At 37.6% G+C, this 15,597-nt stretch overlaps 1 protein-coding gene across 8 annotated transcripts in view; it reads left to right on the forward strand.

The window, feature by feature from the left end:
- CEP192 (centrosomal protein 192) overlaps positions 1-15,597 on the forward strand; it is a 156,383-nt gene that overhangs the window by 108,689 nt on the left and 32,097 nt on the right. For all 8 annotated transcript variants that reach the window (XM_055323535.1, XM_055323537.1, XM_055323540.1 and 5 more), the window contains 6 exons: positions 3,648-3,738; positions 3,891-4,067; positions 8,199-8,459; positions 8,707-8,822; positions 10,333-10,442; positions 13,906-14,056. In XM_055323535.1, coding sequence (XP_055179510.1) covers positions 3,648-3,738; positions 3,891-4,067; positions 8,199-8,459; positions 8,707-8,822; positions 10,333-10,442; positions 13,906-14,056 — 906 coding nt within the window. The remainder of the gene's footprint in view (positions 1-3,647; positions 3,739-3,890; positions 4,068-8,198; positions 8,460-8,706; positions 8,823-10,332; positions 10,443-13,905; positions 14,057-15,597) is intronic.

A 15,597-nucleotide genomic window follows, 5' to 3' on the forward strand; every position in this document is an offset into this window, starting at 1 on the left:
AAAATACTCGAAAACCTTGCATTCTGCTAAAGGAGTTTACAAAGTCACTAGTGACTACTTGGTATTTTAAAGAGTATAAGACATATTTAACAGAGCAGATATATTTTGTCCTGTTTAATGTGAATTACATCTGGAATCTTATTTTTATATGTGTTTTGATCATACATTTTGAATATGAACTCTGAGTAGATTGACCTATAATGTATAGTATAATATTTTTCCCTTTGTAAGCTTAGCAATATAGCTAAATTTTTATCAACCTCAAATATACTAATTAATAACCTAGTAATTATTAAACCTCAGTGTCTCCTCTTTCATATTTTGCATTTTTGTATATGACCTGAATGTTTTATCAATACATTTCTGTGGTCCCTGAGAGATAAGAACCTCCTGGCTAAATCTATACTATAGGGTACTTCTTTAAAATTATAGTTTTGTCTGTGCAAAAAGGATCTAATTGAACCTCCTTACTTTACAGAGGTCATACATCTGCTTAACTATTCATGTAGTCATCTGTATCTTGTCTTGTTCCAAAATTAACTTTCAAAAAGACACAGTAAGATCAAAACAGTTGAGGGCTAACTGCTGTGGGGAAAAGGGACATCAGCACCATAGGTAGTGCCCAAAGGCTCACCTGCAGACCCTGTACACTTGAGGTGGGTCTTGTCCTGGGTTCTAACTCTTCTCCCGGGTTCTGACTCGTCTCCCATCATCCTGAAATAAGTTAGTGTTCAGAAGTTTAAGAACAAACCATTGCTGTGTGAGAGAGGATAGGCTGTTCCTTCTACAGACTTTAGAAAGATGCTTCTTCCAGGGGTCCTTTTAGAGAGAGATCCATACAATATAGTGAATCTCAAAGTAAAACAACTTCATATTAAATACTCCCATCAGGATGCTTCCCCTTTGAGGTGCTCAGTCCAGCATGGACGTGTCACATGTGAATACTCAGCTCGCAGCATTTCCTGGGTACTGAAGCATGTGGTGGCTTGATGGAGACAGCTGAGGCACCTAGAAAAATGGTGGGCTGTGTGTGCTCTTGAAGCAGCTCCCAGTAAACATTCTCTCAGCTAGATCTTCAAAAAATCCTGAAGGGCAGGGAGTTTGAGGTATTGTGCCCTCAATCATTTGCAGCAAATTATTAATAGAGTAGAGATGGCTGCTCTTAAAATCTAGCTGCTCCAGATGCCATGACATCCTGAAATCTTACAGTTCATCTGAAACAAAATTAATGTGTGCTAAACTTTTTATTTTTATAAGATTTTATTTATGAGATACAGAGAGACAGACACAGAGGGAGAAGCAGTCTCCTCACAGGGAGCCCGGTGTGGGACTTGATTTCCAGGCCCAGGATCATGCCCTGAGCTGAAGGCAGATGCTCAGCCACTAAGCCACTGAGGCATCCTCCCTGCCCTTTTATTTTAAATAAGAAATTACATGAGTTAAGTTGGAAATGGGGGCACTGTCTTGTGCATACTTCTGGACTTGTCAGTGGTATATCCTCCCCCCTGCCCCTGTCCTCTCCTGAGGGAGGGGCCGTCATGCTGTTCTCCTTTATTTCTTGACTTGCCTTCCTCGTGAAGATTCATGGCTGCCTTCGATTCCAGCAGATGGAAGTATAATCCCTGTGCCACCCCAGGGAATTGACCTGAGGAGCTTCATGTCTCCTGTTTATAGTTGGTTAGATATTTTAACTCAGCCTGGAGGAGCTTGCCAGTCACGTGAGAAGGATAATACCTTAGTCCGTGGATTCTACGCCCCATGATGGCTAAAAGTGGGCTTGTTGAAGGCAATAGATCCATGGGAAACATGTATGTACAGTTTTGAGTGCAGCACTTGCCTAGCTAGACTATGAACCTATGTTTCTGTAATCCCCTTACCTCTGTGATAGTGTCCTACACAGAACGATTATTTTTCCCATCCCAGTCATCTTCGCAACTCCTTTAAGGATGTTGCAGCAGAATTTATGATAAAGTGGTACACTGTCTGCCTAGAAAGAGATCTTCCTATTTTCTGTCCATTAGGAATGTCCTAGGAGGTAGTTGGGCTGTGACCCAATGGGTTCTGGGAGAGGACGCAGAAACAGAGGGTGAGGGATGCTGGTGCCCTTCCGGGTGGCACTTGCTTCTCCCTGCCTGCCTTTGTGGAAAAAGGTGCTTAGTGCAAAATGCAGATTTGAAATGAGTTGTTCTTTGAGAGTAAAGAGAAAAAAATTCATATATAATGTGGGGGGGCAGTGTTCTCATCAAGTAATGGGTTATGCCTCAGTAAAGATAGAAATGATAACTAATAAATTAAAATTTTATTTTCTAAGGGTAAGTTATCCAAATGGTATTTCATTCCAATGTTTTTGGATTTTTTAAATGTTTTTGAAGCATTTTTCCATATATTCATTCATTCCAGTTTCTCTCTCGTAAGTCTGCATATGTACTTTGACTATTTGTTGGTTAGGATTTAGTATTTTTTTCTAATTAATTTGTGTGGATCTTATATAATAAAAAAGTTAACCCTTTTTGTATAGGTCCATTTTTTAAACAATTTTTTTAAAAGATTTTATTATTTATTCATGAGAGAAACAGAGAGAGGCAGAGACACAGGCAGAGGGAGAAGCAGGCTCCATGCAGGAAGCCCGATGTGGGACTCCATCCCGGGTCTCCAGGATCCCGCCCTGGGCTGAAGGTGGTGTGTGCTAAACCACTGATCCACCCAGGCTGCCTGTATAGTTCCTTTTTAAAATTAGAAACTGAACCCCCCCCCCAATTGATAACTCTTCTACTTGAAAATGACAACCAATTATAAAAATAAATAATAAATAAATAAATAAATAAATAAATACTTTTGAAGCATTTTTTTTTTTTTTTTTAGTAAGTCTTACCCTGTGTTCCTGTGAATGCTTTTCTCAGATATGCTGATAACTGAAGGTCTTAGATTTTATTCTGAGGTTAAGCACAGCAACCTTCTCCTTTAACCCAGAGTGGACAAGGCATAGACCACAGTTTAAATAATTTAACTGCCATCGTTCAAAATTTGAATAAATGGAGATTTATTCATGATTTTCTATCCTCCCAATGAAGAGAGGATTTTTAAATTTTCAGATTGAAGGATTATTTTTTATTTTTACCAGCAGCCAGCTATTATTCATAAGTCTATTTTAGCTGCATATTCTAACTTTCTAAAAGTATGGTTAATTCAGTGTACTCTTTAAAAGACTACTTTGTGCAGACTACTGAGAGTCAAAAAAATCTAAGCAATGTGCTAGGGACTCCTTGTTCCCATGAAAACTAGAAATTCAAGCTAAGCATGGTGTTGACTCAGTGATTTAATGAATTTGTTACTCTGGATTTTCATTGATTGCTTTAACAAGACAGGTAAGACTTACATGGATAGTATAAATAGTAAGGTCGGCTAAGTAGCTATAACAGGAGACTGATTAAACCAGAATTTCTCTGACAAGATGAATACGTTGTGAGGATGTTTTCAAAAATGTAGAATCCTAGGACATTGGAGACCCCTCCTGGGCTGCTAATACAGTGGCGTGCATAATCCAGTTCGTCTCTTGACATTGCAGTCAAGTGTAATTGGCTTTGGTTTTATACTTGTAGCAATGTTCGTGGAGGAAAACTGCATTTACAATGTGTAATTGTTTCTAGGCTTCAGAAGCTGGCTTTAAGAAATAATTGTACAGCTACAACTCAGCATCTGCGACTCCTCATTAGAGGACAAGACCAGGACTGCTTTCAGGTTTGTACAGTACGTGGTGCTGTTTCGTCTTCTTTCAGACCATTTACATGCACAGACCCTCATATGGTGCTTCAGCTTTGAAAATTTGGGTTGATGGTAGTTGTATTTGTGCTCCTGCTATGTTGTATGCAGTAATTGTTTTTAAATTGTAGCTTCAACACACTTTTGGTTCTGAAGAACGACTAACCAGTAACTGTGAGATTAGAATGTGTCCAAAAGAAGATGTTCACATCTCTGTGTTATTTGCACCTACTCGATTATCTTGCATGTTGGCTAAACTAGAAATTAAACAACTGGGAATTCGATCGCAACCAGGGATTAAGTTCACGGTAAGATGATTTTATTGCTTTTTTTCCTCCCATGGAGTTTCTGACATGTTATAATTATTAGTTCAATATTGGTAAACTGTGTATATTCTGTTTTTTTATAAGTCAGAATAGATATTTGCCTCGCTTTACAAATAAGTTAGGGAGTACGTATGTGCTTTGTACAAGTGTAATGTTCTAAAAGTAGCCGCCATATTATTCTTGTGGGAAACCATCTCTCATGCCTCTAAGTTTCATTTCAGCTGGAGCATTTTGAAATGTACCCAACTTTACAGGAACACACTTTTTGGTAAATTCAGATCAAACTTTAAGAATATTGACTTTCCAAGTAAATTGTACTTTCTCTATTCAGTAAAATACCCACTGACACCATTTACTAGACTCTGTTCCAGAACTAGAGATACAAAAACAAGAGCTTTTATATTTTGTTCCTTCCCAGTGTAATTTTTAGAAAGGATTTTAACTCATTTCTTTAGATATAGTCAGAGCAGTGAGAAATAAAGGTGGTAAATCATTGAGAAAAACAAAGAAAAGAATAATCAAATGAAACACACATTCTATAAATGTGCATACCTTAAAGCTACACAGTTTTTGGCTGTGGGGCTGAACTAAAATTTTGGTCCATTTTCTAGTGTCAAAGAGGGAATGCAATGAGTTACGAGATTAACAGTACCAAAAGCTTGAAATTATTTTGTTTTGAGAGAGAAACAAGAGTGAACAGGGTGGGGGCAGAGGGGGAGGGAGAAAGAATCTTAAGCAGGCTCCATACCCAGTGAGGATCCTGACATGGGGCTTGATCTCACGACTCTGAGGTCATGACCTGAGCCAAAATCAAGAGTTGGGCACTTAACCAACTGAGTCACCCAGGAACCGCCAGTTTTTTTAAAAAACAGTACATCTGGAATGCCTGGGTGGCTCAGCAGTTGAGCATCTGCCTTTGGCTCAGGGCTTGGTCCTGGGGTCCCGGGATCAAGTCCCACATCGGCCTCCCTGCATGGAGCCTGTTTCTCCCTCTGCCTGTGTCTCTGCCTCTCTCTCTCTTTCTGTGTGTGTCTCTCATGAATAAATAAATAGAATCTAATTAATTAATTAAATAGTACATCTTTATGGCAAACGTAGCTTTTTTTGTTGCTGAAGCTTGACATATTCTCTGTGGAGCTCTTCCTTTGGCTACATGAGCTGTGGTGGGCAAAGCTGTTTAAAGATGTAAGTAGTTGGGCTGGCTGGCTCAGTCAACACAGCAGGTGACTCTTGATCTCAGGATTGTGAGTTTCAGCCCCATGTTGGGGGATGGGTTTACTTAATTAAAAAAAAAGAAAAAGATGTAAGTCGTTGTCTCTAGGAACAACAGTCTTTTGTGTGAGTTGAGGACACAATGCCAAAGTACCACATATCCTGATGATCTGGTTTCAAGTAAGAAATCAAGTGGTTTGTGGAGAGAACTGGAAGGGACTATCCTGAATAGATTTCTATAAGTTCCGTGTTTACTAGCCAAGATGTTAAGATTATTCTTAAGAATTTCTGGAGAACTAATAATTCCCTGATTGTTTAGGGCAGGACCATTTGATTTGACAGTCACCGAACAGAAGTACAGGCTGATGTTCTCTTAAGACAAACCAGAACCCTAGTGGGAGTCCTGCCTATGTAAATGCCACCTGTTCTCTCAGAGGTGAACTAAATGGGACCTGAAGTGCACAGATGAATATGACTTTTATTTCACAAGAAGACTTGGACTACCAGCACTAATGTATTTTTGTGGAGATAAAGAACCTGGTACAGTGGTGCAAGAGCACTTCACTGTAGCGATGAGACATTGGGAATAGCTTTGCCTCTGTTCTTCACACTCACTCTGGATAGTCTCCACTTGCTCATGCTTCACTCACTTATCTTCTTGGTTTGGTTCTGAGAAATAAGTGAAATTATGCCTTGTGTACCATAAAGCATTGTGGGACTGCAATAAAAATATATTGATTGGATGCTGAGTATATGCCAGGCCCTACTCTTAATTGTCACTACATGGAATACCACACTTTATCTTTAAAAGGAACTACCTAGTTCATTCTACTGTCTCTATTCTACACATAGGGAAACAAACCTAGACAGATGCTTGGGATGGTGGTGCATCTCACACAGCAGTAAGTGGTCCAGGGTTCACATTCAGACTACCTGGCAGCAAAGCTCATTTTTATCTATTGCATGGGCTCTGAGTGTTCATCCTGCCTCTGTTTTCCAGTCCTGTGGAGCAGCAGTTTTCAACCAGAGACTGTTTTACCCTCCAGGGGACATTTGGCAATATGTGGACATATTTTTGGTTGTCGTAACTGAGGGTAGGAAAAGGGTGCTGCTGGCACCTAGTAAGTAGAAGCCAGGGATGTAGCTAACCTCCCTGTAAGGCGCAGGCTGGCCCCACCACAAGGAATGATGGAGCTCAGGGTGTCCATAGTGTGAGGTTAAGAAACCCTTCCCTGGAACAGTAGTTTTTCCTCTTGAATCTTTGGATTCTATTAGCCTTGGTCAGATTTTTTTTATTTAATCATACTTTTTCTTTCTTAACTGTTTACTCAGCAGTTAATTTGTGATTCCTTAGGCTTTGAAAAATACAGGAAAAATACTTCTGTTGAGTGTTTTCAAAGGCTGACTTACCCATTATTTTCTAGTTGCATACGTAAAATCTACTGCAAGTTTCTGTGGGAAGAGAAATTAGAAACACTTGGCTTTCAAAACTACCAAGAGCTCACTCTGAATGAGGAGGGATTTGTAGGAGCTTCAGATCTGAAGCATTTTAAAATGCTACCAATCTGTACTCATTTTGGCAAGCCAGTACCAATTTATGAGGTCCCTAAATTTGATTTTTTAAATGTTATTTTGAGTGCATAACACAACTCAGAATAAGCTGTTGATATTTTCAAGTTTGCAAGGTATACTTTGGAACACATTTGTTTTAAAGATTTTATTTGTTTGAGAGAGAGAGAACATGAGTGGTAGGAAATGTGGGGTAGAGGGAGAAGGAGACTCCCCACAGAGCAAGGAGCCTGACAGTGGGGCTCAATCCCAGGACCCTGGTATCATGACCTGAGCCAAAGGTAGACGCTTAACCAGCTGAGCCACCCAGGTGCCCCCGGAATACATTTTAATAGTTAGCAGTGATCATTTTTAAAAGAATACCTTTTTATCTTTTTTTAAAGACTTACTTATTTTAGAGAGATAGCATGCATGCATGATCTGGGGGAGGGAGCAGGGGAGAGAGAGAGAGAATCTCAAGCAGACTCATCACTGAACGAGGAGCTCAATCCCAGGATCCTGAGATCATGAGCTGAGCCAAATGCATCAAGAGTCGGATGCTTAACCAACTGAGCCACCCAGGCGCCTCTTAAAGGAGTACGTTTTAAAGGATATGGAAAGTTTGTTTCCCAGCAGCATACCTATCTTCCTGTATTTTTATTTAAAGACTTTATTCTCTGAATCCTTGTTCCTGTGGTAGCAGCCTGGCTTAGAGACAGCACCGGTTGGCACCTAACGCCTGCCTTCAGTCTGCACTCTGGCTAGGATTCTGTCCTCTGAGAGCTGTTTGAGTTCTTGGCTTCTATTTGGTCCCTCTAGCACACTTCTTTCTCACTCTGGAAGATGAAAAGCTAATAGGATTATAGAATAATAGATGTTTTTTTCACCAACACATTTCACTTTCAAAATTGAGAATTACTAGGAAGTTGGAAGAACTGTATAGTGAACCCTCACATACTCTACTACTTACATTCCATATTTACTTTATCCCATATCCAGCCATTCATCTCCTTTTTTTATGCATTTAAAAGTAAATCACAAACATCAGTATGTTTCACCCTAAACACTTCCTAAGCAAGTTTATCCATACTAATTTTTTTATTCCTTTATCATCTAAGCTTGCTTTTATAACAATGAAATAATTTAGCATATGGGAAGGTAAATAATTTTGCAACTCTTTGTTTTTGTTCTAAAGTTCTTTAATGCTGGACTGGAAGTGGGGTAACTACTAGCTAAAGTACACAAATAATAATTATAATCTTAATTATATTTGGGGGGTTTTTGCCTATAATTTAATCTTTGCTTTCTGCTTACATAAAAATAATTCTGGATATATATTTTTTCTGCTTTTAGATACCTTTGTCTGGATATGGAGGAACAAGTAATCTTATTTTGGAAGATGTTAAGAAGTTATCTGACAGTTACATGGTAACAGTGAATGACTTAATACCTGGCAAAGAAAGTAGAATTGTTTTTTCTGTTCATAACACCGGCTCTCGGGCAGCTTTTGTTAAAGCAATAGGTTTTAAGGATTCTCAGAAAAAAGTTTTGCTGGATCCTAAAGTACTACGGATTTTTCCAGATAAATTTGTGCTCAAAGAAAAAACACGAGAAGTAAGTATGTCTCAGCACTAAAAATACGAACTCATTTTTAAGTGAAATTAGAATTATGTATTTTATGGCTAAAAAATAGTATTTGAAAGTAATAAAGGGGTGGAAATACTTACCTGATCTTAGAAGTGCTATCATATGCACCCATGTCTACTGATTGTGTAGGCTCATATTAGAGTTAATTCACAATGAAGTGACTCAAGGAAAATATTTAATATTCACTCCTGATTTTTTTTTTTCTTGGCATCAGGATGTTACTATAATATATAATCCATTAGACAGAAAGAACAATTACACAACCACAACAGAACTGTCAACTATATACTTCTTTGGTGGTGATGAAATTTCGAGGCAGCAGTATCGAAGGTAGGTTATTTAGATGGTTTGGGAAACTGTTCAGTAGAAATAGTGAAGGCTTAAAAACGATTTGGAATTTGAAAGTTACAGAACATGGTCAGCTACTTATTAGTGAACCGGTGGATGAAAAGCTTGATAAAATTTGTATAGCTGGTAGTCCGACATGATGTGAGGAAGAAATGCCTGTAGGGAACTCATCTGCTATATTTGTAATGTGCCTTCTTTTCTAGACATATGTATTGTATTGTGCCTCTTTTCCTGTATGCAAATAGGCACCTCAGACTTCTTATAATAGGACAATCTTCCTAATGATGGTAGGTCAATTTTAGAAAAGATTTAAGAACTATTGAAAGAATATTTTGTGTATAAACACACCTGACTCACTTGTAGTATTTCTGGGAATGTTGTGAATTATTTGAAAGGATCAAGTTGTATTTAGAAATGTGTAGGGTGTTTAACTTGGCTAGCTTGATGCATGTGCTTCTAGGAAATTTGGTACCTCTAAATATCGTTTAATATACAAAAATCTTGTCAAACTTAGACATTTAGATTTAGTTGTGATTTAAACATAGGTAACTTTTTTATATGTTGAATTCAGAGTTCTTGTATGATAAAATTTTGTTGCCTTAGCATAGAGGGCCTGAATATACTAAAATGAGTGAGGCTCACAACGTTTCATGTGTTGATTAGCTCCTAGTAGGGAAGGGTTATATGCTTATACCAGCATTTCCTTCTTCTAACCCTTTGTGCTCTGCTATATTTTATTCTGATACATAATTTAGGGAATTGTTTTATTTTTGATCTGTTGAGTGAGGGGTTGTTGGGACGTTTAAAAAGAGACTTGAATGACAGGCTGCTACATAATGTTAGAATAGACCCAATATAAAGAGCTCAATTTTGAATCTGGTTTTGTTTCTCACTTAAGTATTTTAGATATGGAAACAGACATTTGGAGAAATTAGATGACCAGGTTTGGGCTCCCTCCCCCCCTCATAAAAACCTCTTTGCCACATGTATATAGCAATGAGGTTTCTTTGGTTTGTGGACATCTGAGTATTAGAAATTTACATTTCAGTTCTCTCACCTCAAAGATTCTTTAGAAGGGGCCAGGTAAATATAGTTATATGGTGATTTAAATATCTCTCTCTGACATCTAACTTATATTATGTTCTTGGCATATTCTTTTTTTCTTGAGACAAATTCCTAACTATGATCAAATTCTTAGAAATGAAAATGTAAGACCTGAAGAGAATCTAATTTTACTCTTCTCTCTACTTCTATATTAGGGAGCTCTCGTTTTGATGTTCATATTTAACTGAAAGCAGTGACTATGCTACCATGTATAACTTTCAAGGAAATTTCCAAAACAAATTTTCTTTTAAAAATACCTATATTAGGATTTAAGACATGAGATCTATATACTAATGCATTATGCATGCTATTTGTGAGATTTGCCACGTACACTAAGGAAAATCTAATTTATGTAAAATCATTTTTGAATAAAATCCTCTATTGGCAGAGCCCTTTTGCATAAACCAGGGATTATAGAACAAGTGCTTCCAGAACATAGTGTGCTGCAGAACGTTGATTTTGCTGAGACATTTCAGGATGAGTTACTAGTAACTGAAGGTAAGAATTTCAGCATGTCTTAATACTACCAATGACCCAGAAGATGTATCTGGATCCAGGGATGTGTTATAAAGAAGATGAGTATTAGTTTAGATTATGGAATCAGGCTGAGTTTGAGCCACACATCTGCTGTATGACTTTGGATGTCACTGAGATTGTTTTCTTTTTCGTAAATGAGAGTTATAATATCTAACTTCTCATCCATACACAACTGTGAAGATAACATGAGAGAGCTTTGCTATGTAAATGTTAGATGTAATCACATACTATGGCACCTATTCTTTGGGTAGACTTGTAAATAGGAGGAGAATGGTCATTATTGAATTCAAAGTAATTACTATTTAAGATTTAGTGATTGCAGGGGCTGTCCTGGTGACTCAGCGGTTTAGCACCTGCCTTCAGCCCAGGGCGTGATCCTGGAGACCCTGTATCGAGTCCCACGTCAGGCTCTCTGCATGGAGCCTGCTTCTCCCTCTGCCTGTATCTCTGCCTCTCTCTCTATCTCTATCTCTCTGTCTCTCATGAATAAATAAATAAAATATTTAAAAAAAAAAAGGATTTGGTGATTGCAGACTCAAACTCAGTTTGAGATTTCTGTGTCTGTTGTACAATTTATGGAGGATATAATTAATGTTGGAAATAAAAATCCAAAAAAGACAGCAGTGGAATAATTCCACCCTAGATATTTAATTCTATTTGAGCTGAGTTGTTTAAGCATCTAATGGTGTTTATTACTGATGTAAAAAGTATGTATTGAGACATACAAATTATGTAAAAATAGGGATCCCTGGGTGGCACAGCGGTTTAGCGCCTGCCTTTGGCCCAGGGCACGATCCTGAAGACCCGGGATCGAATCCCACATCGGGCTCCTGGTGCATGGAGCCTGCTTCTCCCTCTGCCTGCTCTGCTCTCTCTGTCTCTCTCCTCTCTCTCTCTCTCTCTCTCTCTGTGACTATCATAAATAAGTAAATAAATAAATTAATTAAAATAAATAAATAAATAAAATGGACAGATTTTCACCACAGTATTGTTTATAACAGAAAGAAGTTAAAAGTAACCTAAATGTCCAAGAATAAGGCATTGTTTAATTATGTAATAGAATATGTTGAAGCAATTAAAGCAATGATATGATTCTATAGTAAATGACATGAGAAAGCTCTTCATTAATAAAAATTATTTTAAAGTTTACATACTAAGATCTCCTGATAAAAATAATTTAATGTGTCTATATACAGCTACATAGATAAAATTGCAGGAGTATACACATCAAATATGGTGTGGTTATGTTCTGGTAGTAGAATTTCAGGTGGTAGTGTTTTTTTCCCCCATTTTCGTTTTCTCGTTTTTTAATGGTGAAAGATCTATAACTTGTAAAATATGAAATGATAAAAGGATATTTATGCCTGTGTAGAGGTGATGTAGAATAGTTCATGATCTTTTTGGTAATTAGGCTAGATCATCTACTCAAAGGGACAGTAGGGAGGGGTGAGTTAAAAATAGTGAAAAGATTTGAAAATTGATCTTGTCAGCAATGTGTTAAGGGAGCAGAGTATGGAAAGACCTTGGATTTGGAATTGAAACAATTCAAGACCCATCTGCCATTTAATCTCTCAGCTTTATCTTCTTTATCTCTTCTTCGTAAGAAAGATCCCCCAAAATAAAGGAGTTAAACTGAATTATGCTTTGTAGATGAAAGCACTTAGTAACACACCACAACAATCCTGAAAATGTGATTAAAAGTAGGTAGCATGAGTTCATAGTGGTTTAGAACTTGACACAGTTGCATGATTCAGCAACATTTCATTTATTGATTGTAGAAGTGAAAGATGCAGTCCTTGCCCTTTAGGTTCCTCCAGACTAAGGGGAAGACAAGTGATTAAAATAGGATATGCAAAGGGCCATGATGAGCTGTGTTTAGGAATCTGGAGAAAAAAAAAAAAGGAATCTGGAGAATACAGAAAAAGGGTACCCCATTTAAAACGAAATGACTTTTGAGGTATCTTGAAGAATGAGGAGTTGACAAGATAGGCTGGGGACCAGCATGGGGAAGGATATTCCAAGGAAAGGGAGCTGCGTGTACAGAAATTCAAGAAATGCGTTCTATTAAGGGTTGTGTTGACATACCTAACTAAGAGCTCAAGTAACCCATCAAGACCACCTATCTAAGATGGGGTTGAGTTGGGACTTCAGGTAGGTCTTTGAGACACCAGAATACTAGATTCCTTGAGATGGTGTAGTTATTGTCCAGAGGAAGGGAAGAACCATTCCCACTTTGTGTTGCATTGGTTTGTATAGTAGATCACCTATGGAAATGTTGCAGTTGAACTTTTTTACATGATTATTTTGAATAGCATTTGTTTGAGCACATTGCTATTACAGGTCTTTATAATCTTGCTTTTTTGGAAATGTGTGATTTGTGGCAAATATTTTCACACTTGATTTAAACGATATCTTTGTTATTATAAATTTCAATTTATGCTTACTATATTCTTTTAACAATTTTTAATTTAAAAAGTCTAATTCTTGGGCACCTGAGTGGCTCAGTGGGTTGGGCACCTGCCTTCAGCTTCGGTCATGGTCCCGGGGTCCTGGGATCGAATCCCCTGTCGGGCTCCCTGCTTGGTCGAGAGCCTGCTTCTTCTTCTCCCCCTGCTCATGCATTCTCTCTCTCTCTCTCAAATAAATAAAATCTTTTTTAAAAGTCTAATTCTTAATGTCTAATTTACTATTTTTTTTTAAGTAGGCTCCACATCCAGCATGGGGCTTGAACTCATGACCCTGAGATCAAGAGTCAGATAGATGCTTAACTGACTGAGCCACCCAGGCACCCCTCTTAATGTCTAATTTAAGTGTAGAATACAAGTACCTTCTATAAAATTTCTTGTATATAAAAATTCAGGTGGACTAATATAGAGATTTTCAACTTTAGAACTATTTTATTAATTTGCAGTATTTAGTTATATTATTGCCTGGTTTCTCGATTTGCTAAAGTTAATGTCTGTGAGACCACCACTTATAAATTGTGAATCCTTAACCTCTTTGTGCTTCAGATTCCTCATCCTTGAAGTGGAGATAATATATACCTACCCCCAAAGAGTTGTGAAAGCTAACTAGATTAATATACATGAAGGAACTAGAACAGTACCTGGCCCACAGTCAGCTTCTTGTATATGTAGCTTTAAACACATTGTACTTCAATGCTCAGGACAACCCCTGAGAAAGATTGTTACTTGATATTATCTTTGGGGAGACTAGAGTTTAGAGAAGTGAAGTTACCACATCCAAGGCCAGGGCCTGAGCTGCCTATAATTTCATGCTAGTCAATGGCAGTAAACCTCAAATGTCACCCACCCTCAACCTAAGAAAATAATATTCTGTGGCTGTAGATGTATAAGTTTATCTGTTACTTTGTGGTGTGATTATGTGAAGACTCATGTATTTCAAACATTATTTTCTGTTTCAGTGTATGATCTTCCCCAACGACCAAATGATATTCAGCTCTTCTATGGAAATATGCGCAAAATTATACTTTCAGTAATTGGAGAATTCAGAGATTCTGTGTCTAGCAGTGAATTCCTTCAGCCTTCTTCCAAACTTAGCTTAGAATCTAAAAGGTAAAACAGACAAAACATCTCACCAGATTTCAAGATAATTTAATTCATAGTAGAGTTCATTTTTTCTCTACTTTTTTTTGCCTCAACGTGTTTATTATTTCATCTTTATATTTTAGTTTAAGTTGAAATAATTTCAAATTTACAGAAAAGTTTAAAAATGGTAGATATGCTTCTTTCATTGAGATTTCTCAGTTGCTAACATTTTACCACATTTACCGTACTGTCTTTCATGTATATATAACTTATTTCTGAATCACTTAAGAGTAAGTTGCCGGCATGATGACCAGTTTGTCCTAAGGTTCCTAAAAACACAGACCCTCTCCTAAATAGCTATAGTAAGCCCATCAAAATTAGGACCTTAATATTGTTAAAGTACTGACATCTAGTCCACAGATTGCATGCAAATTCCCCAGTTCACTAATAAAGTCCTTTAACAATTAAAGAAATAAGAAGCTTCCTCTTTCCTCTTCGGCCCAGAATCTAATCTGAGATCACACATTACGTTTATTGAGCCTATCTTCTTTTACCATCTCTTTCTTTTAAATTTTTTTAATTTTTAAATTATATTTTATTTATTTTAAAAATGATTGTATTTATTCATGAGAGACGCACAGAGAGAGGCGGAGACATAGACATAGGCAGAGGGAGAAGCAGGCACCTCAAAGGGAGCCTGATGCGGGACTCGATCCCTGGACCCTGGGATCACATCCTAAGCAGATGCTCAACCACTAAGCTACCCAGGCATCCCTAATTCTTTTTTATTTAAATCCAATTTACCAACACTCAGTGCTCATCTGATGTGTCCTCCTCATGCTCTTCACCCAGTCACCCTATCCCCACCCACCTTACCTTACCCTCTTTCAATATAGAGCACTTCCCCCATCTGTCCTCTTTCATGACGGAACACAGAGGGTTGGATCATCAGATCAGAGCCACAAAATCAAAGATACTACCCAAAACTAAGTTTTAGTAATAATTTTAGATGAAACATGAGGAAATCAGGATTGCTAATGATGCTTCCTAGGCCCTTTTTGCAACATTAATACTCTACTCTGGTTCAAATTTAACCTGAGGTCTCTGAGTTGCACATGTGATACATTGCTCACACAAAAGGGGGAGCTGTTTCAATTGCGAAAGCTCTGTTTTATACTTGTATAATTACATACCTTATGTAATACTTTTTCAAACAGCTATGCTGCATAAATTCATAAATTTCAGATTTCTTTACCATAACCAATTCTAGACAGACCAGGAACATTCTGTTATAAGCATTCCATAGAAAAGTAAATTAGTAGGTTTGCTGGGAGATGTCACTAGGAAGATCACAAGGGGCTTTGACCAAATGAGCTTTCTTTCTTCCTGGGCATTCCCTAGAAAAAAAATGAGAAAATAGGTACAGGCCAGCTGCTTGCCCTTTTCTCATCAGTGACCTTGATGTTTTTGTAGAATATAGACCAGTTACTCTATAAAATGTTGCTCACACCACAGAAGTGATGCTGTTTTCTCCGTGTATCTTCTGTCAACTTCATTAAAATGGTGTT

The sequence above is a fragment of the Nyctereutes procyonoides genome, unplaced genomic scaffold (assembly GCF_905146905.1).
Source record: "Nyctereutes procyonoides isolate TBG_1078 unplaced genomic scaffold, NYPRO_anot_genome, whole genome shotgun sequence".
In the NCBI taxonomy this organism is placed as follows: Eukaryota; Metazoa; Chordata; class Mammalia; order Carnivora; family Canidae; genus Nyctereutes; species Nyctereutes procyonoides.